General features: G+C 41.6%; 1 protein-coding gene across 6 annotated transcripts in view; it reads left to right on the top strand.

Annotated features, from left to right (window-relative positions):
- The window catches only part of add1 (adducin 1 (alpha)), a 94,556-nt gene extending 71,195 nt beyond the window's left edge, over positions 1–23,361 (top strand). For 2 of the 6 annotated variants that reach the window (XM_078431939.1, XM_078431964.1), the window contains exons 12-16: positions 309–398; positions 1,680–1,766; positions 6,517–6,670; positions 12,652–12,759; positions 14,009–14,043. In XM_078431939.1, the coding sequence (XP_078288065.1) occupies positions 309–398; positions 1,680–1,766; positions 6,517–6,670; positions 12,652–12,759; positions 14,009–14,043 (474 nt within the window). Of the gene's footprint in view, positions 1–308; positions 399–1,679; positions 1,767–6,516; positions 6,671–9,655; positions 10,094–12,651; positions 12,760–14,008; positions 14,044–20,916 lie in introns of those variants that run through there. The other 4 variants (XM_078431956.1, XM_078431974.1, XM_078431947.1 and 1 more) reach the window with 3 other exon arrangements.
- The last annotated feature ends 864 nt before the right edge of the window (positions 23,362–24,225 follow it).

The following is a 24,225-nucleotide window of genomic DNA, read 5'->3' on the forward strand; positions in this document are numbered from 1 at the left end:
AGGAAAGCACTAACCTTCATTTAACAGCGAGATCTTTCTATCCCATAAAGTGTTATTTATTTTCCATAAGATGAGTTGGTAAGCAATCCTGGTGTTTTAATCAGTCATTTCCGTGGGTTGTTTTACAGTAACGTTTAGTTATCCATTATTGCCACTGAAATGCCTACCAGTTGGAATGAGAAATTTATAGGTCGAGAGATTTCACAAGGTCGTAGAGTCAAGAGAGCTGCCTGAATCTGATGAACAAATAAAGTTTGGTCCTTATCTATGAAGAAAAAAAATAACTGCTTTCCTTACTTTATTTTTAGATTCGTGAACAAAATTTCCAGGATGTTAAGACTGCCGGACCTCAGTCTCAGTTGTTATGTGGTGTTGTACTGGATAGGTCTTTTACACAGGTGAGTATAGAATAGAGAGATGTTATGTTTTCTCTGTTATCAGCATCAAGTTTGTCTATCTGTCATTATCATTGCCTAATATTTTGTAAACAATATTCTTTAAATGGCAGAATTTATCTGTGTGGGAGGTAAGTCTGAGTGATATTCCATCCATTATATTTCAAATATTCAACCAAGAATGCAGATATATCAGAGTAAGAATAATATTGACAGTGGGTTAATAGCATGTCTGTCAGAGCCCCTGCAAATCATTGCCGAATGCAGTCATCTGTGCATGTTCTTTAATGATGTTTAATAGATGATACCATTAGATATCATAAGCATGCCAAGTACACTGGTCAGGCTTTCAAAACCTCATTTATTTCACTGTTATATTCTAATTAAATTGGGGATCAATCAAATTTTCATCAGACCTAAAATTATAGTTGTTTTTTTCGATTATCGGTACACAATCATGATGTAAGGTACCAGTTCTGCCTTTCAGATATAAATAATGTAAACAGAAGACTCCAGTTACTCCAGCACTTTGTTATTTTTTTATAAATCATGTAATACTGGCCGAACTGAATTGTATGGAGTCTGTTTGCATGTGGCTGAAAATGTTTCATATATGTGAAAACAACTAGTGTAATTTCTGATGTATTTCAATATGATTTAAAATGTGTTTTTGGATTCCATGCTTTTAAAAATGAGTTAATTGACAAACCGAATTTACAATCTGCCTTACGTTTGAGATTTTGCTTGGCTTTGTCTACAATGGGAAAACTAATTGCAGTAAAAGTGTAAGTTTTATTTGTCTGAAATTATTCAATATGAGCTAATACAATAAATTTGGAAACGTGTAACAGTGTATTGTGTAAGTACGTGTAAGGTGTATTGATCCTTCGTGTTTCTAAAACATTGGTCTGCATGAGTTTGAGTGAATATCCCCATCTTTTTACTTTTATTTTATTAACAAGCTGAAACTAATAATTCAACACTAGTTTCTCATGCCCCAAAGGGTAATGGTAGTTCTGACACATTAATATCATTAGTTATATTTATTTAAAGATTTTGGTAAATTTCTAAAATTAATTGTGTATGAGATTATGAAAGTTTGACTGGTTAGAATCCCTTATCTGCACATCATCTAGTGTTGGGTATAGTCTGCATGCCATCTTCCTGCCATCCTGCTGCTGTCAAAACATATGCTGCATGGAAGTGACACGATATAAGGACTTGAATTATCCAATCTTTAAGGGAGGGTACGGTTTGCACTGTTTACTCAATTTACTGTTGCAGGATGCACCACTCTCAGACTGTACGGAGTTTATTGATGGTCTCGATCTCTCAGAGCAAGTCTTAAATCGCACTAACCCTGTTAGAAAGGTACTTATTGACCTGTTGTTGTTGAACTCTGCGCCCACTGTTGCTTTTCCTTGCACAGTAGTTCTGCTCTTCTAACCTTAAAATGCTTGCTTCATGCCCAGCATAAATTCTTCATGTCATTTTGTTTCATGATTGAGAGGGAATATACCTACAGGTAGAAGTTGTGGGCTTTTCCCAAAGCACGAATGATTGAAGATAGTTGTATTTAGTCCAGAGATGCAGTGCTTTATAGAGAAGGATTTTCTTTTCGAGCCTTTTCCTGCAGCCTTCCTCATACCCAGGAGAAAATTTTAAAGCAAGAACTTTATAAACAGGTTAGGGAATCCCCCCCCCCCCCCCCCCCCTCTCCCAGTTGATTACTCAGTGTTGTCTTAGAACATTATGTTTTGTTTTAGTATCTTATATGTTCTGCAATTATATTTGATCTGAGAGGAGATGAAACAATGTAGATGGAGGCAGATGACTGTTTTCCCATCCCGGTGAGGCTAACGGAAAAAGGAAGTGTAGATAACCGGTCTATAGAACTAAATGCTGAAGTGTTAGAGATCAGCAGACTGTGTGGAATAAATAAAGATACAGATAACTTTTTATTAGTTTAGAGATACAGCACGGAAACAGGCCCTTTGGCCCACCGAGGACGCGCCGACCAGCGATCATCCCCCACACGAGCACTAGCCTACACACTAGGGACAATTTACAATTTTTACCGAAGGCAATTAACCAACAAACCTGTACGTCTTTAGAGTGTGGGAGAAAACTGGAGCACCTGGAGAAAACCCATGTGGTCATAGGGAGAACATAAAACTCCGTACAGACAGCACCCATAGTCAGGATCGAACCCGGGTCTCTCGCGCTGTAAGGCAGCGACTGTACTACTGCAACACCGCACCGCCATAAAGAACATCTACATTTACGCCTTTTGTCGCTAATTACCTTTCCCCATCAGAAATGATGCATCTCTCCTTGACCTTGGCATAGGTTTGCAACCTTTCTTATAATCACACAGTTTTTTCTAAACGTGGTCTAAAGGTGAAATTATATTCATCTAGTACCATTCCTATCTGTTTATTAGACACAAAGCAAAATAAATTGTAAAGTTTTCTTGATTGTTCTGTTACTGATATTTATCAGCCACGTAAATACTGTGCCTGCAAGAGCAGTTCAGAAGCTGGTTTTCAATAGCAGTTGGATGACCACCTGACACTCAAAGTCATTTCACCACCTTTAAGGCATAAGTCTGGTCCTGATCGAACGCTTTCTGTGTGCCTAGATAATTGCAGTTCCGACAACACTCACTTAAAAGGTTCAATACCTTCCAAGACCCATGGCCAGTTTCACTGGCATCTCATGCACTCACCGAAACATTGATTCTTTTCACAGATGTTTGATAGCTGCTCTGTATTTCATCTATAAAATGTACCATAGCTGCTCCCCTTGGCGATTTCAGCTGCACCTTCCAAGTCCATGATCCATATCATCTTGTTTTGTGGGCTTAAATTATAGGGAGAGGTTGGATAGCCTGGGAGATTTTCTTTTTGCAGTGTCGGAGGCTGAGGGTGAACTCATTGAGATGTGCAAGATCATGAGGAGCATAAAGTGAACATTCAGTCCTTTTCCTAAGGTAGAGGATTCTAAAACTAGAGGTGATAGTCATAAAGTGAGAGGGGAGAGATTTAAGAAGGAACACTGGCAAAGTTTCATCAGACTGCAGTCCTTATCTGGAATGAGCTGTGAAGTAGCTGTAGAAACTGCTACAATTATGACTTTTAAAAGATATTTGGACGGATATATGGTTTAAGACGGCCAAATGCAGGAAAATGGGACGCCCTGTATACCAAAATGGACGAGGTGGGCCAAAGAGCTGTTTTTGTGCTGTATAGCTCTGTAAGAAGCATAAGCACATGAGAGCACCACCAGCTGCATGCTCCCCTCTAATTCGCAAGCGATGTGAACTTGGAGTCACAGGGTCTTTCAGCGAGGAAACAGGCCCTTCGTCCCAACTTGCCCACATCGACCAACATGTCCCTTCCACACTAGTCCCACCTACCTGTGTTTGGCCCCTATCTCACTAAACCTATCCTGTCCATGTTTCTTGAACATTGTGATAGTACCTGCCTCAACAGGTCATTCCATACTCCCACCACTATGTGTGTAAAAAAATAGTTACCCCTCGGGTTCCTATTAAACCTCTTTCCCTGCCCTTGCCTTAAACCTATGTCCTCTGGTTCTCGATTCCCCTACTCTGGGCAAGAGGCTCTGCGCATTTACCCGATCTATTCCTCTCATAATTTGTACGCCTTTATAAGATCACCCCTCTTCCTTTATCCAGGCATGTTATAGCCCTTGGTGACAAACATGGAGTTTAACAATTTCAGATCATCTGTTTTTTTAGTATCAGAACTGGCTTCAGTTTTGGTTTCAGATTTCCAGCCCTTTTTACGTTCTGCATTTCACAGTTACAACATGTCCTTTTGTTTCTTTTCTTTCCAAGTGCTCTTTTTTATATTTATTAACAAAACGGCAAACCAATTATCTTAACTGAAGATAGACATAAAATGCTGGTGTAACGCAGCAGGTCAGACAGCCTATCTGGATGAAAAGGATAGGTGATGTTTTGGGCTGGGACCCCGGTTGCATCTGCAGCTCTTGTTTCTACAATGATCTTAACTAGTCAGCCTCCACCACTCTATCACAGGCATTCTCCCCCTCCTCCTCAGTACAACCAAGGAACACATTTTTCTCTCTTTTCCAAATCACTTATTAATACTCTGAGCATTATCTGAATCCGTAAAGCAATCCTAGAGCAAAATGTTCATTACTTGACACTCGTGAGCTTCCATAATGAGAACCTCAGGAATCCAAAAATGGTGTTATATTAAAAAAAAAGTTTTGTTTTATCGTGCATTTATTGTGTTGTGTATCTGCGAAAATGGAAAACCCAATAGCTTCCGAACTTTATAGAAGTTTATGCAGTCAATACTTGTCAGTCTTGAGCTTCCGCACTGAAATATAACAAGAGCTCTTGAGTCCAGAAATGCTGTGTATGATTATGAATTGTCACAATGTTGAGCTTTCACGTTGTTAAATTATTATTTAAAATGTTGTTTGCATGCCTCCATGTTTTTCCCTTTGAGCAACATAGAACAAAAACCTCTTGATCTGTCATTGAAATAAATTTATTTCTCTTGCGAGAGCACATGTTCTTCTGCAAACAATGTGGTGGGTCCTAATGGATTGGATATTTAGATGCTGCATTTTTAATTTAAATGTTATTTTTAATTTAAAAATTGCTTTTTCAGACGATTCATGTTAATTGAGAATGATGATAAAATCCAATCTGGAAATTGCATTGTTGGCCTATTTTCTTGATCCACGTTATCAACCTATCCGGTTTATTTAAGGGTTGATGTACCTTAGTAATCCTGGATCGACATATCACCAAAAGTTGAAGTACTTAGACAATGGTGTGAAGTTTGGTGCGCTTTGATACTGTTGTGAAATTTACTGGAAACAAATAACTGCAGGTGCTGGTTTATAAAAAAAACAAAGTGCTGGAGTAACTCAGCGATTTAGATATCTCTGCAGAACATGGATAGGTGACATTATGGTTTGGGGGCATTCTTCACACTGATTGTAGGGTGGAGGAAGAAAGCTGGAAGAGAGGCGGGGCAGGACGAAACCTGGAAAGTAATGGATTGATAAGGAGTGCTTTTTGATCGGCAGATTGTTGGACAAAGACCAGAGATGAAAAGACAGAGGGTGTGAGACAAAAGGATTGAAGAGTTACAAATTGTGAAGCTAGAGGAAGGAATGTAGGGGGAGGAGAAGAAATTGCTGCGAGTCCAGGTGCGGCATGCGGGGGAGGGGAGGGGGAGGGTTTTGTAGTTACCTAAAATTGGAGAATTCAATGTTCATATTGTTGGGTTATAAAGATACCTAAGGGAAATATGAGGTGTTGTTCCTCTAGATTGCCTGTGGCCTCACTCTGGCATATAAACATTCCAAATCTGTCGAACCTCCCTTTGTGTCTAAGAGCCACTAATCTAGGCATCTGTATTCTCATGCGTCTCTGGATGAGAATTATTTCCGTGCTTGTAAAGAATGAATGTGCACAGAACTGTACCTGTAATTTCCCAATTGTGAATTAAATAGTACTTTTGTGGGAAAATTGGCAAGTTTGGGGTGGGGGGGGGGAAAGAAATAACAAAAACATGGGCTGCTGAGATCAGTGTGTGGAGAGTGACAGTGGGAACTAATGGAAGCACGTTTGCTTAATGACCAAGCAGTGTTGCTGGAGGTATGAGTGGTCTAACAGTTCTTTTAACTAGTTCAACTTAGTGGGGATTATAGTAATTGGGATAACAGTGTGCGTAATATCACTTCTTGCTAATATAGCAAAAGGAAAGGGGATCAGGAATGATCCCATCTTGGTTAATATACCACAGCTGTAATGGTATGTCTGTAGTCTCGAAGGTACACGAGGCAGTAATTCAACCGCCACGGGTAAAGTGGAGGCAGACGTGATGTGACCTCTGGGCCACAATGTACCATCTGGTTCCACTTTAGGATTCAGCCTTTATGCATGAAGTAACATATTATTGTAAAATTTTCTCTCCAGGCTACGAAATTTATCTCGCTCAACCTCACACGTGATCAACATTTATTATTTGAGGGTCATCTGAGTAGCTGCTTTAAGTTGGGGTCTGTAAATCATCGAGACGTTTGATGGCAGTTTGTTTTGCTTATTCAGGGAGAGTTGGTGACGGCATCAAAGGCGATTATTGAAAAGGAATACCAGCCACGAGTAATTGTGAGCACAGCACCAAATCCCTTTAACAAATTGACGGACCGTGAACTTGATGAATATCGCAAAGAAGTTGAACGCAAGCAGAAGGGCCCTGAAGGCAAGTTTCTATGCAGTGGTTTATTAAGGAAATTTTTCAAGAATTCCTTTAAAAAAAAAAAAACATTACAATCAAACCTGATTAATTCCATTGTCATTCTATTCATCAATCAAACTGAATCATGAATCATTTTCGGATTGAGAAATTAACTAAACAGCCTAAACCTTTCATTATCCGAGCAAACATTTGAAGACGGTGCATTTGCATTCCACCCAGTTAAAGCAGATCTTTTTTTTTCCCCAGTCCTGTTGCATCAAATGCACAACAATTCATTCTGGATAGGATAAAAGTCTGTTTTGAATAGATGCGTGTTTTTCATGGTCTCCGCTTGACATGGTCCCACACGGTCTGCTTCCTGTTTTTGAAGACAACAGCTATTTTTCTTCTTGCATCTCAACATGGAAGGATAGGTTCAAAGGGATATGAATAGGCAAATGGGACCAGCTCATGAAGATTTCTTGGTCGCTATGGATGAGTTGGGCCAAAAGGCCTGTTTCTATGTTGTATAACTGATTCTTTAGAGGTAAAGGAGGATGGTAACGGGGCAAGGTAAGAAAACAAAAGATTATGCAGCAGAATGCTATTTGGTTACAGTAGCAACTATGCTAGCATTGGAGCAAATGGTTATAGCAGTTTTGATCTGAAATTCTTGAAGTGTGTTATGGGAGAAAAGTTAACCAGAATTGAATTGGAAGAATAATGTTTTATCCCTTGAGCCTGTGCAGAACCTCAAGGGATAAAACAGAAATAAAATTAGTGTTTCAGGTCAGTGGCGTCTCTGTCTGTGTGTCCCGCCTGTCTGTGGCACCCTCCCTACCAATGCTATCATATCTGTATATTTACATCATTTTATTTATTGATAGAGGGAGTTGGTCTCGTACTAAGTGAGAGCAAACATTTGCTTAATGAAGAGTGGCAAAATCAGTTGCAGGGTCCTTCTCTTCTGTCAGTTTGTTGGGAGGAGAGGGTGCCGTTAAACAGATGAGCACATCTTCCTAATCTGCAGGGAGCTCGACATCTGGTCAAAGCCCACAGTCTTTCAGTCAGTAGGGTCGGGGAGATGGACAGCCCTTGCTGTTTTGATTAGTCTCTGACCTCGCTTGTGGAGAGTTTGGGACTTTCACCACACCCTTTCTTGGCATGGTGGGATAAATAAAGCTGAGATGTCCCAGTAACATTTTGGAAAAAGAACATTATTCTGGTTGCAGCTGATCATGAACAGAACTTTGGAAACTTCACACCTATTAGTGATTTTAGTATTAAACCATCTGGTGTCTGAGCAATGAGACCACCTAACTCGATGACGCTGTCATACTGTGCCTGCACATTAATTTTCCTCCCAATTCAACTGAGGGATTACATGGAGATTATAATGTGCCTTTCATTTTCTATATTTTATAGTAGGTATTATAAATAGCAAGTGTAGTATTCCAATCAAAGTGTTTTAATAAATCTGGAAAACACACTGATACTGAATTGGCTAATGCAAGTTTCCCTTTAGTGTAGGTAAGTGGCAAAAAAAAATTGGTTAATAGGCATAAAACACAAAGTGCTGGAGTAACTCAGTGGGACATCTCTGGAGGACATGGATGGGTAACTTTTGGGACAGGACCTTTCTTCACACTTTTGTAGAGGGGTTAAAGGTGGGTACGGGACAAAGCCTGGCAAGTGTTGGGTGGATAAATGAGGGGATTTTGATTGGCAGATAAGTGGGCAAAGTCTAGAAATGAAAAGGATGTCAGATAAGGCAAAGAGTGAAAGAAGAGCGAAATGTAAAGCTAGAAGAAAGGGTTTAGGTTTATTGTCGCGTGTACTGAGTGAAAATCCTGGTTTTGCATGATATCCGATCAGATAATACTGTTTATAAATGCAATCACGTCAGACTCGAGGACAATAGGTAGAGCAAAGGAGAAGATACCTAGTGCAGAATATAGTTCTCAGCATTTTATTGCAATAGATTTGACATAGCTCCGGGCGGCATGGTGATGCAGCGATAGAGTTGGTGCCTTACAACGCCAGATACCCAGGTTCAATCCTGTCTATGGGTGCTGCCTGTATGGAGTTTGTACGTTCTCCCTGTGACCTCATGGGTTTTCCCCGGGTGCTCTGGTTTCCTCCCATACTCAAGGTATACAAGGTTGTAGATTAATTTGGCTTAGGTAAAAATTGTAAATTGTCCCTAGTCAGTAGGATAGTGCTAGTGTACGGGGATCGCTGGTCGGCGTGGACTCGGGCCGAAGTGGCGTGTTTCCGAACTGTATCTCTAAACTCTAAGAGATTCATAGACAAAGCCAATGTCCACAATGGGGTAGAGGTGAATCAGACAGTACCTGAACCTATGGAGGGGATAATTCAGAGGCTTGATAACGGAGGGGAAGGAGCTGTCCTGCGTTTGGTCGTGCAAGCTCTTGAGCTTCTCTAACTTTTGCCTGACAGGCGCAGGGAGAAAAATAAGGTGGAAGGTGACGGGAGTGGAGACAGGGGGGCAGGATAGTGGGAGTTTAATGGGCAAAGGTCATCTGGGAGAGATGTGGACCTGATGAAATAACTCTGCGAACCTGCATGAGCCCATTGGGCCACAAAGCTTCCTGTGTTGTGATAAGCAATATGCTAATTTAAAAAATCTCTATCAGCATGTCAGCCATTTTAGTTACATAACCGTGGCAATCCTATTCCATAACAAATGCCGTCTCTAATATATAGCCAACAAAAACTCTATTGTAGAATTTAAATGTCTGGGGCACAGAATGAAGGAAAAAGAGATGATTTAAAGAATTGACACAAAAAGAACACTAACTGATGAAACTGAAGAACTAATCTTTTGGTGATCTGAAATAAAAATTGAATGATGTTAAGCACTGACTTGTACACTGGTAAATTAGATTTTGAGAGGCATCGATTATATTTTCAAGAGCCATGTGCGCTAGAGAAGTAATAGTGCAGTTGATCAATGGAAAAGCTTTATCTGCATATTGTCTCATCTAGCTAAGAATGCTACAGCTCGCATTGACGAGATCTCGAAAGATGGGTCCATTTGCGTGCATACTGACAACCGGCCAGACAGTATGGCAAGCACACCACAAAGGCATTCTGCTCTGCAGCAACTAGCTGTCGTTGAAGACGATCCAAGCCAAAATCATTCTTCCATGTATGAATCTGTAGATGATCAAGGCAAAGCAACTGAGATGCAATCGCACAGCAGCCAAGAATGTTCCATAGAAGTCAAGAGTCCATGCAGTAATGAAGAGGTCTCTGAACTGAAACCATCCTTTAGCGTAAGCCAGGACTCCAAGCAATTCAGCCCAGGACACGTGGATATGAAAGGATCTCTACACAGCCAGCTTCACAGTGCTGTCGTCAAGGCACTTGCTACTTCTGGTGACCGTATTTCTCCATCTGACCTCTTGCTTATTGGTCAGCAGGGTAAGGCCCAGAATACTTGAATGAAGAATCGTGACTCTATCCAATCAAATACTTTGGATATTTGATTTGTCTTGATCCCTTGATGTGCTGAATCTTCACTATCACTGACTTATATCTCCATATTTTTGTTTGATTAATCTACCTTTCTGGTTGCCCAGTGGTGATTTGATCTCAGTGGAGCTGGGTTTTCTCTTGCTCTTGGTGGCTATACAACTGAAATCTTATCTCTCAATCTGAGATTGACTATCCATGTGCTCCTCTGGTTTCCTCAGACATGAAGTGTTTCCACCTTCTACTCTTTGCATGCAGTAGATTTTAGAAACAAAATATAGTGGTGACATTGTGCTGGGATTTCTATGCTTTACAGGTAATGTTTACAGCAAGGTTACAGAAATCTGGCCATCTGATTTCAACAGTGAATTTTGCAGATCTGTTTTGTGCATTCAATGTTGACTAGTTTACTTGGTAAATGTTTCAGAAAGAACACAGATGCTCTTGGGAAAGCTCTCCTCTGGCTTGTTAGAGTAGGAAGTTTCATGTTTCACATTCTCAAAGGAATATTCCGTTGCATAGAATTAAAAAATAGGGTGGTCACGGTGGAGCAGCGATAGAGTTGCTGCCTTACAGCGAATGCAGCGCTGGAGACCCGGGTTCAATCCCAACTTTGGGTGCTGTCTCTGTACGGAGTTTGTACGTTCTCTCCGTGACCTGCGTGGGTTTTCTCCAAGATCTTCAGTTTCCTCCCACACTCCAAAGACGTATAGGTTTGTTGGTTAATTGGCTTGGTGTAAATGTAAAAATTGTCCCCAGTGGGTGTAGGATAGTGTTAATGTGCGGGGATCGCTGCTCGGCGCGGACCCAGTAGGCCGAAGGGCCGGTTTCTGTGCTATATCTCTAAACTAAACTGAAAATTAATTCAGTTGGTCTGTTTAATTTTGCTGGCGAGTGTACTACATCCTGATGCAGTTTTTCAATTTTTATATATTGATAGATACATTTTATTCATATGGACAATTCTCTTGAGGTTAGGATTCCAGAACATGTTGGAGGAATCACTTTTGCTATGGGTATCACAAAATGCTGAAGTAACTCAGCGGGTCAGGCAGCATCTCTGGAGAGAAGGAATGGGTGACGCTTTGGGTCGAGACCCTTCTTCTCGACCCGAAACGTCACCCATTCCTTCTCTTCAGAGATGCTGCCTGACCCGCTGAGTTACTCCAGCATTTTGTGATACCTTCGATTTGTACCTGCATCTGCAGTTATTTTCCTACTACAACTATGGGAACGCACTGGCTAGTTTACAGAAACAGCATGAAACAAGCATTTTGGCCCACCGAGTCCACATTGACCATTGTGTAGGAAAATAACTGCAGATGCCGGTACAAATCGAAGGTATCACAAATGCTGGAGTAACTCAGCGGGTCAGGAAGCATCTCTGGAAGAAGGAATGGGTGACATTTCGGGTCAAGACCCTTCTTCAGACTGATGACTACATTGACCATTGATCACCCACCCATTCATACTGGTTCTATGTTATTCCACTCTCTCTCATCCACTCCCTGCACACTCGGGGCAATTTACAGAGTCCAATTAACCTACAAACCTTCACATCTTTGGGATGTGAAAGGAAACCACAGCACCCGGAGGAGACCCATACAATCACAGGGAGATCATGTGAACTCCACACAGATCCCAAGGTTAGGATCAAACCTAGATCTCTGGCTCTGTGAGGCAACAGCTTGACCAGCTCTAACACTTGCCTCTGCTTTGAGGGAAGGGGGTGAATAGCACTTTTTTAAAGTTCGCTTGGGTCTAGCTAGTCACTTGGCTAATTGGGAGAATCACTATGCCACTGAATAGTTTGAAGATACAGCATGGAAACAGGCCCTTCGGCCCATCAAGTCCGTACTGACCAACGCTTGCATGTACACTAGTTCTATGTTAGAACGGTTTATGATCCTGCACACTAGGGGCAATTTTAAGGAGACTAATTAATCTACAAACCCGTATGTCCTTGGGATGTGGGAGGAAACAGCAGCACCTGGAGGAAACCCATATAGTCACATGGAGAATTGTGTGAACTCTACACAGACAGCACCCAAGGTCAGGATCGAACCTGGGTCTTTGGCGCTGTGAGACAGCACTCTACCAGCTACATCACTGTCCTGCCCCCTTCGCTAACACTTGCCTCTGATTTGAGGGAACGGGGTAATTGGTACCTTTTAAAATTTCTCTTGGATCTAGCTAGCTGGCTAAATGGGTCTAGCTAACTGGCTAACTCACCATGCCACCAAATAAATGATTCATTTTCCAGGTAGTCTTTTGATTAAAAAAATACCCGAGCTATAGAGGAGGATCTTGATCATATTTCAACCCTGTGCATATCATGGTGGAAAACAGATTCTGCTGAGGTACAAGAATGAAATGAGAATTGAAACAATGATCAATACTGGTCCATAGCAGATATCGTCACAAACATCCGGAGTGTTTTTTGTATGCTGTGACAGCACATCTTCAAATTGTACCCTTTTTAAACATTTGTTTCCTCTCTTACTCAGAGCTTCCTGAGCCCCAGTTGGTGGAGGTAAAAGTGAACGACCAGCAGAGTCCTGCAAACCTCACCCCGACCCGCACTCCCCCCAGCACACCCACCAAACTAGACGATGGTAAGACACGTCAAGCAGTTCAGTGCACGCTGGTAAAGCACAATGGTTTGTCATCTCTAGGATATTGAAGAAGTTATTTGAGTGTGTGTTGGTATAAAACCATTCAACAGGTGGTCTGCTCTGCCTTTAGATTGAGCAACAACTATACAAGACAGTGTGCATTTGATTGCTGCATCCATTTCGAGAGTAGCAAATAATTGTCAAACTGGTTATCAAATTAATGGTTAATGAATTGTAGAAATTTTAACATACTGGCAGTCATAACTTCAGGATGACTAGTATGTGATTATTTTTAAATACAAATTTAAACTTTAGTCCAAATATACGAGCATCTAAAGTATGTAAATTGCACACCCTCTTGTTTGTTGCTGCTATTAGATTACACCGCTCAATCTCCAATTCACCAAAAGCAGTTAACACTGGCTGCAGTTAGGAGGGTACGTTGGGTGGAAGAAGAGGTGACTAAATGGGATTAAGAACAGAATTTGAGTTCCAGAATTGATTAGAGCTAATAAGTCAAAGGCTGGAAAAGTTAAAATGGTGGAAATGTAAAACTGAATGAATAATCTGCATCTTAATTGGAGTAAAAAATAAACCTGTTTTTGCCCAGCATTATAATAGCATTTGGACATCTCGCACTGTGAATTAGTGTTTTTTTAAATGTGATTACAGAATGGGTGACTTTGGGTCTGTAGTTCCCGGACCACTCTGCATAGAGAGCTCTGTGGATTTTCCCTCACTGCCTGGGCATTGTAGAGGCAACCATTTGCAAAAAAGAGTAAAGATTTGGATAAGGATAAGAAGAAAAAAATCCACAGGTTATTAATTTGACGTAGAATTCATTGCAATGAAAATTGTTTTATAACACCCAAAATGTATAAACATATTTATTTTCAGAATTGGATTTAGAATAATTTCAGAATTTGAAGTAGAATAATCAGATTAGAATAATTCTTTGCATTATTCAGGGGTCTGTATAAGATTTATACAGTGTTGACAGCAGATTGTTTTAGTGTTTGGAATGGTGTAATCTGATATATGTATCTGTGTATCTTCTGTCACACCAATATCGCTGTCATGTTGTAGTTTTTTTTATTCACTGATCTCATCTGATTTCTCTGTCCTGTAAAAATTGTATATTCCGTTACCTTTTTTTTGGTTTAACACAAATGGCTGTTATGAATGCATAGATTTTTCTACTTGTGCTTTTTTTCTTCCACCCGCCTTCCTGTGGCTGCATTACAAACAGGAGCTGGATGTGCTAAAGAGTACCTGTTACCATAGTAAGTATTGTGCGTTGATGTACAGCGCTGCTTCAGTTAACCCTGCAAGACCTACGTGCATGGCTTTCAGCTTTCACGTTCCTGTTTACGCTTTCATTTCCTCCTGGTTAATAGGCTCTATTTAAGATGCAAACGCCTTCCTCAAAACTTTAGAAATCTCTTTTACTTCATGCCTTGAGAAAGGCCTTGAGAAACTCTCACAAGGACCAGTACATATGTGCTGCTTTTCTTTGAGAAGGGACTGCACATCATAATGTGTTGTTTAAACGTTATGTATCCTGACAGTGAGCATATATCTTGGGGGCGTGTTAACATTGTTTAATTTTAATCATTAAACAATTCAGGGTTTGCTTATAAAAGTTGAAAGAAAGAGGCTTGAATTTGTCTTCTGCAACCTCAGGAAATTCCAAATCCCTTTACATTAGTGAGGTATATTTTGAAGTGTAATCACTGTTGTAGGAAACATGATAGCCAATTTGCGTAAGATCACAGAAGGGCAAGATGATGACCACCTCATCTTTTCATCTAATTTTGTGATGTTGATTGAGGGGTAAATATTCTGATTCCTGGCTCTTTTCAAAATATTCTCCTGGGAGATTTTTCCACTTGAGAGAACAGGGGTTTCATTTGAATTTGGCCCCTTTGACCTTCAGTACTGCTGTGGAGTTTCAACGTCAAATGGGAATGGAACCCATAACTTCCGACTTAAAATCTTGACCCACTTGGTCATAGTTGGGTCTCCTCTATATCCCGCAGCTCCGCTTTTGCTCCCCCTCACCCCGTTCATAACAAGGATAGAGTCCCCCTTGTCCTCACCTTCCACCCCATCAGCCATCATATACAACAAATTATCCTCCAACATTTCCGCCATCTCCAACGGGATCCCACTGCTGGTCACATCTTCCCATCTCCACCCTTTACTGCATTCCGCGAGACCGTTCCCTCCGTAATTCCCTGGTCCACTCGTCCCTTCCCACCCAAACCACCCCCGCCCCAGCTTCTTTCCCCTGCAACCGCAGGAGATGCAACACCTGTACCTTTACCTTCCCCCCTCGACTCCATCCAAAGACCCAAACAATCTTTCCTGCTGAGGCAGAGGTTCACCTGCACCTTCTCCAACCTCATCTATTGTATCCGCTGTTCCAGATGCCATCTTCGCTACATCGGCGAGACCAAGCGCAGGCTCGGCGATCGTTTCACTCAACACCTTCGCTCAGTCCGCCTTAACCAACCTGATCTCCTGGTGGCTCAGCACTTCAACTCCCCCTCCCTTCCCAATCTGACCTTTCTGCCTTGGGCCTCCTCCATTGTCATAGTGAGGCCCAGCTCAAATTGGAGGAACAGCACCTCATATTTCGCTTGGGCAGTTTACACCCCAGCGGTATGAGCATTGACTCCTCTAACTTCACATAGTTCTCTGTCCCTCTCTTTTCCCTCCCCTTCCCAGTTCTCCCACTAGTCTTCCTGTCTCCTACTACATCCTATCTTTGTCCCGCCCCCTCCCCTGACATCAGTCTGAAGAAGAGTCTCGACCCGAAACATCACCCATTCCTTCTCTCCCGAGATGCTACCTGACCCGCTGAGTTACTCCATCAGAGTTAATGGAATATAATGATGATTGTTTTATTATTTTTGCCATTTCTTGCTAATTTTGTACTTACTTTTCAAAAACAAATGTAGTAAGCAAATAGACTTGAATTGGTTCCAACTCCCTAAAATATATGCACCATAAATAAGTCTAGGAAATGACCGCAAAGTTGTTTAACCCATTTAAGCTTTGAAATAACATGGCCATGTTCAGCATTAAATGCTAAATGTTTTCAGATGACATTCCTTTTAACAAGAGACAAATCTTTGAAAATTAATTATTTATTAACCTCTAACATTGTGGACAGAGGAAAATGATAAATGTTTATTCACTTGGCTTGTGTGAACTAAAGTGCTCCATTGAATTTTAGCCCTTTGTATGTGTGAGAGGTATTAGCTTAAGTATGGTGCACTTTGGAAATTTGCCTCTGCTCTATGCCAACGTATTGGCTCCCTACGTTTTTGTTAACTTTGCTCTTTACCTTTGATGAGAGCAATGCTTCAAGTGGCATTACTGGCCCTCGCCGATTTTCCAGCACGTTATGTATTGCTCAAGATCCTTGCATTTGCAGTTTCCTGGGTCTCCAAAAGAATGTGGGTGTTGAGAAATTCAGAGCATACAGGTCACGGTGGTATAACTCCCAGAGGAAAAATAAGTGTGGGGGGGGAACAACAAACAAGCTGAGGGAATATCACGGGTGGGTAAATGATGCATGTGAAAAATCAAGTAATTTGAAGTTGTGGCATTCAATATTAAACATAGAAACATAGAAAATAGGTACAGGAGGAGGCCATTTGGCCCTTCGAGCCAGCACCGCCATTCATTGTGATCATGGCTGATCATCCACAATCAGTAACCTGTGCTTGCCTTCTCCTCCTATCCCTTGATTCCACTCGCCCCAAAGAGCTCTATCTTAACTCTCTTTTAAATTCATCCCGTGAATTGGCCTCCACTGCCTTCTGCAGCAGAGAATTCCACAAATTCACAACTCTCTGGGTGAAAAAGTTTCTTCTCACTTCAGTTTTAAATGGCCTCTTTACTCCTATACTCCAATCCTCTTGTTATGAAAGCAACATGCCATTAGCTTTCTTCACTGCCTGTTGTACCTGCACGCTTACTTTCATTGACAAGAAGGCAGCATTGTGTCCCGGAAGAAGATGTGGTGCTGTTCCTCAAGCTTGAATTGAGTGTCACGATGGAGGTCACAGACCGATAGAGTGGATGTGAGATGGGGGAAATTAAAGTGGCAGCAACGGGAACCTCGCAGTCGCACCTGCTGACTGAACACGGGTACTCTGCAAGCAATCTCCCAGTCTGTGTTTGGTTTCTCCAGTGTAGAGGATACCACATTGTGAACACAGAATGCACTTTACTGGAATGGAAAATGAGCAGTGAATCACAGACTGCTGTGGAGGCCAAGTCATTGGGTATTTTTAAGGCAGAGATTGACAGATACTTGATTGGTAAGGGTGTCAAGGGTTATGGGGAGAAGGCAGGAGAATGGGGTTGAGAGGGAAAGATAGATCAGCCATGATTGAATGGTGGGGTAGGCTCGATGGGCTGAATGGACAAATTCTGCTTCTATGACTTATGAGCCTCACCTGGAAAACTTATGCCTTGTGAAGTAGGGTGGTTGGTGAGAATGTAAGAGTGGGTTCAGGGGTCACAGAGGGAACAGAACCTATGAAATGCAGAAAAGATAAGAGGGGAAGATTTGTCTGTTGGTAGAATCTTTGAATTTGGCAGAAATTCCAGAGAATAATCTGATGAATGTGGAAACTGATGGGATTGTAGGTGAGAACCTGGGGAACTCTATCCTTGTTCAGGATAAGAGTGTACGAGAGCAAAGGTGGAGGAAAAGGATGAGTTGCATTCAAGGGCTTGGTTAACAATGGTAGCCACGGTTCAGGAACAAGGAAGGCATTTCAGAGGCATGTCTACAGAAAGTCTCATTATCAAAGAGTTTAATTGAGGGGCAATTAAAATCAACAGCTATTGTCTTCCACTGTGCAGTTGCATGGTGCAGAGTCAGTATATCCCACATCCAGTGGCTTGCCTCAATGCCTTAAAATATCAATGGTTCTGACATTTGATGAAGTATTTTACCAGTGAAATGGTGAACATGGATAGGCGAGGTTTTGGGCGGGGTTTCTTCCTCAAACTGATTGTAGTTGGGTGGAGAAAGCTGGAAGGGAAGTGACGTTGGGACAAACATTGCCATGTGATAGGTAGATGCATGTGAAGGGGGTTTTGATTGGCATATGGTTGGGCAAAGGCCAGAAATGAAAAGACAAAAGATAGTGAGATTAGGAGAGGAGGCAAAGAACAGATGAAGGTGGAAGGGGTCAGAGGAAAAGAAGAAATGGGTATGCATCCTGGTGGGCTAAAGGGAAGGGGGGGGTGGGTAGGCAGTTGCTCGCAGGATAGCTACCTAAAATTGGAGAATTCAATGTTTATACCCTTGAGTTATAAAGTTGGATTGCCATAAATCAGGTCTTCAGTAACCCAGGAGCCTCTGTACATAAGATTGTTAGAGATATAGATTAGATAGTCAATGTTTTTCCAATGCAGAAAGGGCATGGATTTGAGGTAGGAGGAAGGAGTTTTAAGGTGACAGAATCATACAGTGTAGAAACGGACCCTTCGGGCCAACTTGCCCACAACAACCAACATGTCCCATCTACACTAGTCCCACCTGGCTGTGTTTAGCCCACACCCCTCTAAACCTATCCATCTACCTATCTAAATGTTTCTTAAACGTTGCGATAGTACCTGCCTCAACTACCTCCTCTGACAGCTTGTTCATATACCGAGCATCCTTTGTGTAAAAAAAGAAAAAATTGCCCCTCGGGTTCCTATTAAATCTTTCCCCCCTCACCTTAAACCTATGTCCTCTGATTTTTGATTCTCCTACTCTGGATAAAAGAGACTGCATTTAACCTATCTATTCCTCTCATGATCTTGTACACTTCTAAGCTCATCCCTCAATCTCCTGCACTCCAACGAATAAGGTCCTAGCTTGCTCAACCTCTCCCTAAAGCTCAGGCCCTCGAGTTCTGGAAACATCCTTGTAAATATTTGCACCCTTTCCAGCTAAACAATAGCGTTCCTATTACAGGATGACCAAAGCTGAACACAATACTGTAAATATTGCCTCACCAATGTCTTGTACCTGAGGAGAGAGATTTTTACTCAGTTGTTGATATCTGGAATGTGCTACCAGAGGAGATGGTGGAATCACATACAATTAAGATGTTCAAGAGGCATTTAGACAAGCAGTTGGATAGACAAGACATGGAAAGTCCTAATGTGGGAAAATGACGTTAGTATAGATGGGCAAGAAAATCAGTAGGGATGTGGTGGGCCAAAGGGCCCATTTCCCTGTTGTGTAACTCTGTAATTGAACAGCTTGGCCACAATGGCAGTCATATTTGGAATGAGAGCTGCAGTCAAGACGTTGTTAGAGCATTGGTCGTATCCGGTGCATTTAGCTGTTCAAGAGAGCCATGAATCGAATTGGCTGCAGGGTGATTGAACAAACCTTGGAATGAAACAGATGTGGATTCATTCTGAACTTCTGGCTGAAGATGGTTATAACATCACAGGTGTGTTTTTGATTGGGTGTGTGTTAGGCAATGCCTTTGTTAAAGATGGGCATATTCATGGAGCTTCCTCCCATTGACAACTGGCTGCAGCAGAACTCCAATCTTGATCTGATCTAGAAACAAAGAACTGCAGACAGTAGTTGACAAAAGTGCTGGAGTAACTCAGCAGGTCAGGCAGCATCTCTGAAGAACAAAGCTGGAAAAGAAGTGTGGCTGGGACAAAGCATGGCACTGGGACCAACCCAAAATGTCACCAATCCATGTTCTCCAGAGATGCTGCCTGAGCCGCTGTGTTATAATAGGACTTGATCTGATCTGCTTGCTGTGGAATCGTTCAGCTCTGCCAAGGGCATCATGGTTCTGCCTAATCTTAATTTCACCAGGTTGGCACAACACAAATTTACAATTTGAAAAAATAATAAAACTAAAAACATACAAGTTTACAAATGAAACAAAATAGTGCAACTTGCAGTAATTTGCAGCAGAATGCTGAAAGCACTCAAATTGGGCATCATGGAAAAATAAGTTAACAACTCTGTTTTTTGACTCTTTGTCAGTTCTGTTCATGGTCGTAACCAAAGTCTTTAGATTATTTTTTTCCCCTTGGTCAACTCTGGATTATAGAATCATAGAAAAGGTGAGTAACCCGAGCTGGTGTATTGAAGTGATAGTGTCATGGCCAGACGGATGTTGAAGATTGCAGATCTCCGATCAGTAATGTTACTTTCTCCTCCCTTTATTTGCAACGTAGTCCATAGTAGAGTAACATTGAACATTTATCCAATGCTTGCAATCTGGTAAACGTTGACCTGTGAAGAGTCATAATGAGACAAGATATGCCACCAATCCAATGGAGACTTTGGGACCGATGACCAAAAATTGGTTATGTTTGCAAAAGTGACTAAGGAAAAATGGCAGATGGGAATGTTCGGTGAAAAATATTCCTGAGGTCGGTGTAGGCAGATGAAAGGATGGTCATCATTGGCGTCATGATATGGACAAGGGTTGTGGGGAGAAGTGACCATGGACTGTCTTAAACTCAAAAGTGAGAAGCTTGAATTTGAGCTGCTGCTGGACTGGGAGGCAGTGCAGATCAATGAGCTCTATATGTGGATGAATAGAACTTGATGTGAGTCAATACTTTAGACTCCAGAGTTTTGACGTATTTGGGAAGCTGGCCGGAGAAATATTGAAGTAATGCAGAAAAGTTTTGAACTTAAAAGTTGTAGAGAATCGCTGTTATCAAACATGACTATTCGATATCTTGTATACTGACAAATTGCAAAAGAACAGATTTAGATTTCTGATTGTTACATATTTGGAGGTACTGTGTAAATCTTTGTTTTGCATGTTATTGAAACAAATCAGATAATACTATACACAAATACAATCAAGCTAAACTCAAGTACAATAGGTAGAGTGAATGAAAAAATACAGTGGAAAATATAGTTCAGCGTTGTAGTGAAACAGTTCCATAGACTAAGTCCAATGTCCTAATGAGATCGCAGAGAATCGGACTGTACCCGAGCTTATGAAAGGACTGTTCAGAAGCCTGGTAACAGAGGGGAAGAAGCTGTTCTTGCGTGTGGCTAGTGGAGCTATGCAGAGGAGTGAAGGGATTCTGTTACCAGAACAAAATTTGTACATTTGCTTATTTTGTCCCCTTCTATAAATTCTTCAGAATCGCAAATGGAGCAGACATGCAAGGACGACAGTGCTGCAACCTTCCAACAGTCCCTGCCTGAACTTGCCCCCGATGAGCCCTCTGAGCCACTGACCATCCAGACCCCTGGCAGAGAGGAGTCTGACAGCCCAAGCAAAGACCTGAGCAAGAAGCTTGAAGAGCTGACGACAGCTGAGCGGCCAGAGGTGTCCTCTTCCCTACCTCCTGAGCAGGTGCCATCTTCACCGGTTGAGGAGGCGACTGATGCGGCCAGCGACGAGTCTCCCAGCAAGTCACCTTCCAAGAAGAAGAAGAAGTTCCGCACCCCTTCCTTCCTGAAGAAGAACAAGAAGAAAAGCGAATCCTAAAACAAAAAGCTCTTGTTTTTTTTAGCAGGAAAGGCAGAGTGCCCTCAATCCTAATTCATTTCTAGAATGTTCCAGGTTGTATCGTATAGTGTTATATCTTAATAAAAACATCCATGTAACGGAATGCAAAGAAATGTCTAGTATAGCTCAAGCGATATTGAAAGTAACAGAACATTTTTGACACAAAACAGAGGTGCTAATCCTTTCAGTGCAGTAGATGCTACCCACCAAATGTTTAATCAAGCATGGTTTGCCACTTTGGAATAGTTAGAATACCGAAACCAGAGCCAGAGGAAGCCTTTGTAATGAGATTATGTTTTAACGATGATTTAATTGCTTTGTTGTAATATGCAGATGTTAGAGTAGAGGCCTACATTTTAACACGTGTACAAGAGACACTCAGCGCATGACTGTTGACAACCAGCCGATCGTGATGCTGCACACCGTTTTTAGCCAGCGATGTTTAAAGGAAGATTATTACATGTGGTATGTTGATTGGCAAGGATCATGAGTTGCTTACTTTTTAAAATGAGAAATGGTCTAAGTATTGCTGAATCATGAATGCTGTTTTTTCAGTGTAAGGCAGGCTTCCCTTCTATTTGTCCAAACGCAAACTCTCAAGGAAACCTATTGCTGTAGCCTGGTTGCAAGTAAGCAGGTTCCATCCCGGACAACACAGCAAGTTTCCTACTACTGCTGCTGCTGTGTGTCCCTCATCTACTAGTACAAGCGCATTGGATTCTGATGACACATTTCCCCACTTCTTGTCACCACTGTTCTGTTTGTGAAATACTGTTGAATTAGATCGTAAAAAAGTGCTATAATACTGGAATCTGATGCAAAACAAATTGCTTGGATTTATATAGTGCTTTATCCTATATGAGCCCTATGTGGCTGATTACTTTGAAGTTCAGTACTTGTTCGTATAGGCAGCTGTTGCATTTACCGGATATCTTGTTCTGTGAAATGACCAACGTTTTGTCCTTCTCTGATCATGCATAGTACAGTATTGAAAAACAACATAAATTCAGCAACCAAAGGGTTACTGCTGAGAGTTGTTTGAAATCAAATGAAGGAATTGGATCAGAATGGGCTAGGACTTTGTTTTTACTCTGAGCCAGGGCCCTTCACCATTATAATGGAGGAACATGGACTGCAAATCCTGCAGTTCATTATGCCCACTAAAGGTCCCCATTCTAGTTGGGCAATGGGCAAAGCTGCTTGGAATGTGTCACGCAAGTGCCACATAACCCATCCCGTCACCAGCGTTCTTTGCTAGATGAACAATGTTGCATCCCCATCCACAGTGATCCGATCAGGAAGTGGAGCCATTTCTGAGAACACCACTCTCTCCCGTATGCTTGGTGTGTTACGGTACCCCATGATGATCAAAGCCCAGAATACACACTTGTCTCGCTAACCCCCTAACTTAGATTCTGATTAACCCAGTGACTTGTGTAAACAGAGACACTCCTTGTTGTTTTAAAAATGGTATTGATGGAATTTTGCAGCATCTACTTGCGAGGTATCGGTTTATATAAATAATACCGCCCCAAAATTGTGCTCTACTCTCTTAGTTTCAGGCAGCACTGCTTGCAGTCTCAGGTTGAAGTTCATTCAGTCCCATGGGAGATCTAGGTTTGGGTATCATGTTACGTTTGTAGCATGCTTAAAACGTGACCAGACCATCAATATGTTGGTGTCGAGTAAGTCTACTGGTGGGTTGAGGTAGAGGCCGTAGTAGAAATGGCAGCAAAATAAAGCGATATAATTTGCAGATATGGTGTGTAATAAGGACTGCATGGTATCACTGGCTTTCCGCTTGTATTTTACCCTTGTATAACTTCTGTACTCTAAGCATTTTTTTCTGTTTATTGGTTACAACTGTCAGATTTCAATGATAACAATGCCACCTATTCATGTTTAGATTCTCATTTTAGTTAATCATTCACATATACAGAACATTTCTAAACTTTGATTTTTGTTCTACATCTTCAATTCTGTCTATGACTACATGAAGTAAAAACAATTTATTACTTATGAAAAGAATTGTATCTAATTGGTTTTTTTTAAAGTTTCATTGTAACATTTTTGGAGTTACTTAAATAAAATCCTTTCTTTAAACCCCACAACAGAGTAATGTTTAGTTTATGCAAGGAAGTAGCTATACTCATTACTGACTTCTCATGGATCATACATTAACACCATCAACAATCTATTGCCACACTTGCACTAAGCTCAGGGGGAAATGTGTCTAGGTTTAACATTATACTTTTTTAGAGTGACTCTAAAGTTAATAGAACCTGGAAACTTCAGAAAGGGGGAATTGGGAGACCGTGTGTCAATTTTCAATGGTTCTTTATTATCACATGCACTGGCATACAGTGAAATTATTTTCTTGCATACAGTTCAGTAAATTATCACGACACATAAACGCAAACTTAGATCAAGTACAAAGTGTATAGAAATGGCCATGGTGTATAGAAATGGCAGCTGGCCATGAAGGCCCGTTGCAGCCATTGCCTCGATCCGGATCGTCCAGCGAACCGTCGTCCCTCTCCGCGCCCGGCCGCCATTCAGTCTTTGTGCTCTCGCCTCCCACCGCTGACCTTGAAGGAGTTGAAGATAAAACCCCAGTCCTCATACCGGCCCTTTTGTTCTTGCATCTGCCGTCGCCAACTCCCTCCCTCCATCCTCCTCTCCGGGCTGGGCTCAGCAGTTTCTCTCTTCCTCGTGGGTTTGCCTCACCCTACTTGTGCATCTAACTATAAACTGGACTTTCTGGCTGTTATTCCAGCAACTGTACAAGGTCCAGAAGATGGAGAGAATAAACTGGCCCCTGTCCTGCTTGATTTTGGATGTTCCCACTCCTGTTCATCTAAAGCAGGGGTCTCCAAACTATGGCCACATCCGGCCCGCCACAAGATTTTATCCGGCCCGCAGCAAGCTCTTGACACGT

Source organism: Rhinoraja longicauda, chromosome 3 (genome assembly GCF_053455715.1).
Source record: "Rhinoraja longicauda isolate Sanriku21f chromosome 3, sRhiLon1.1, whole genome shotgun sequence".
Lineage (NCBI taxonomy): Eukaryota > Metazoa > Chordata > Chondrichthyes > Rajiformes > Arhynchobatidae > Rhinoraja > Rhinoraja longicauda.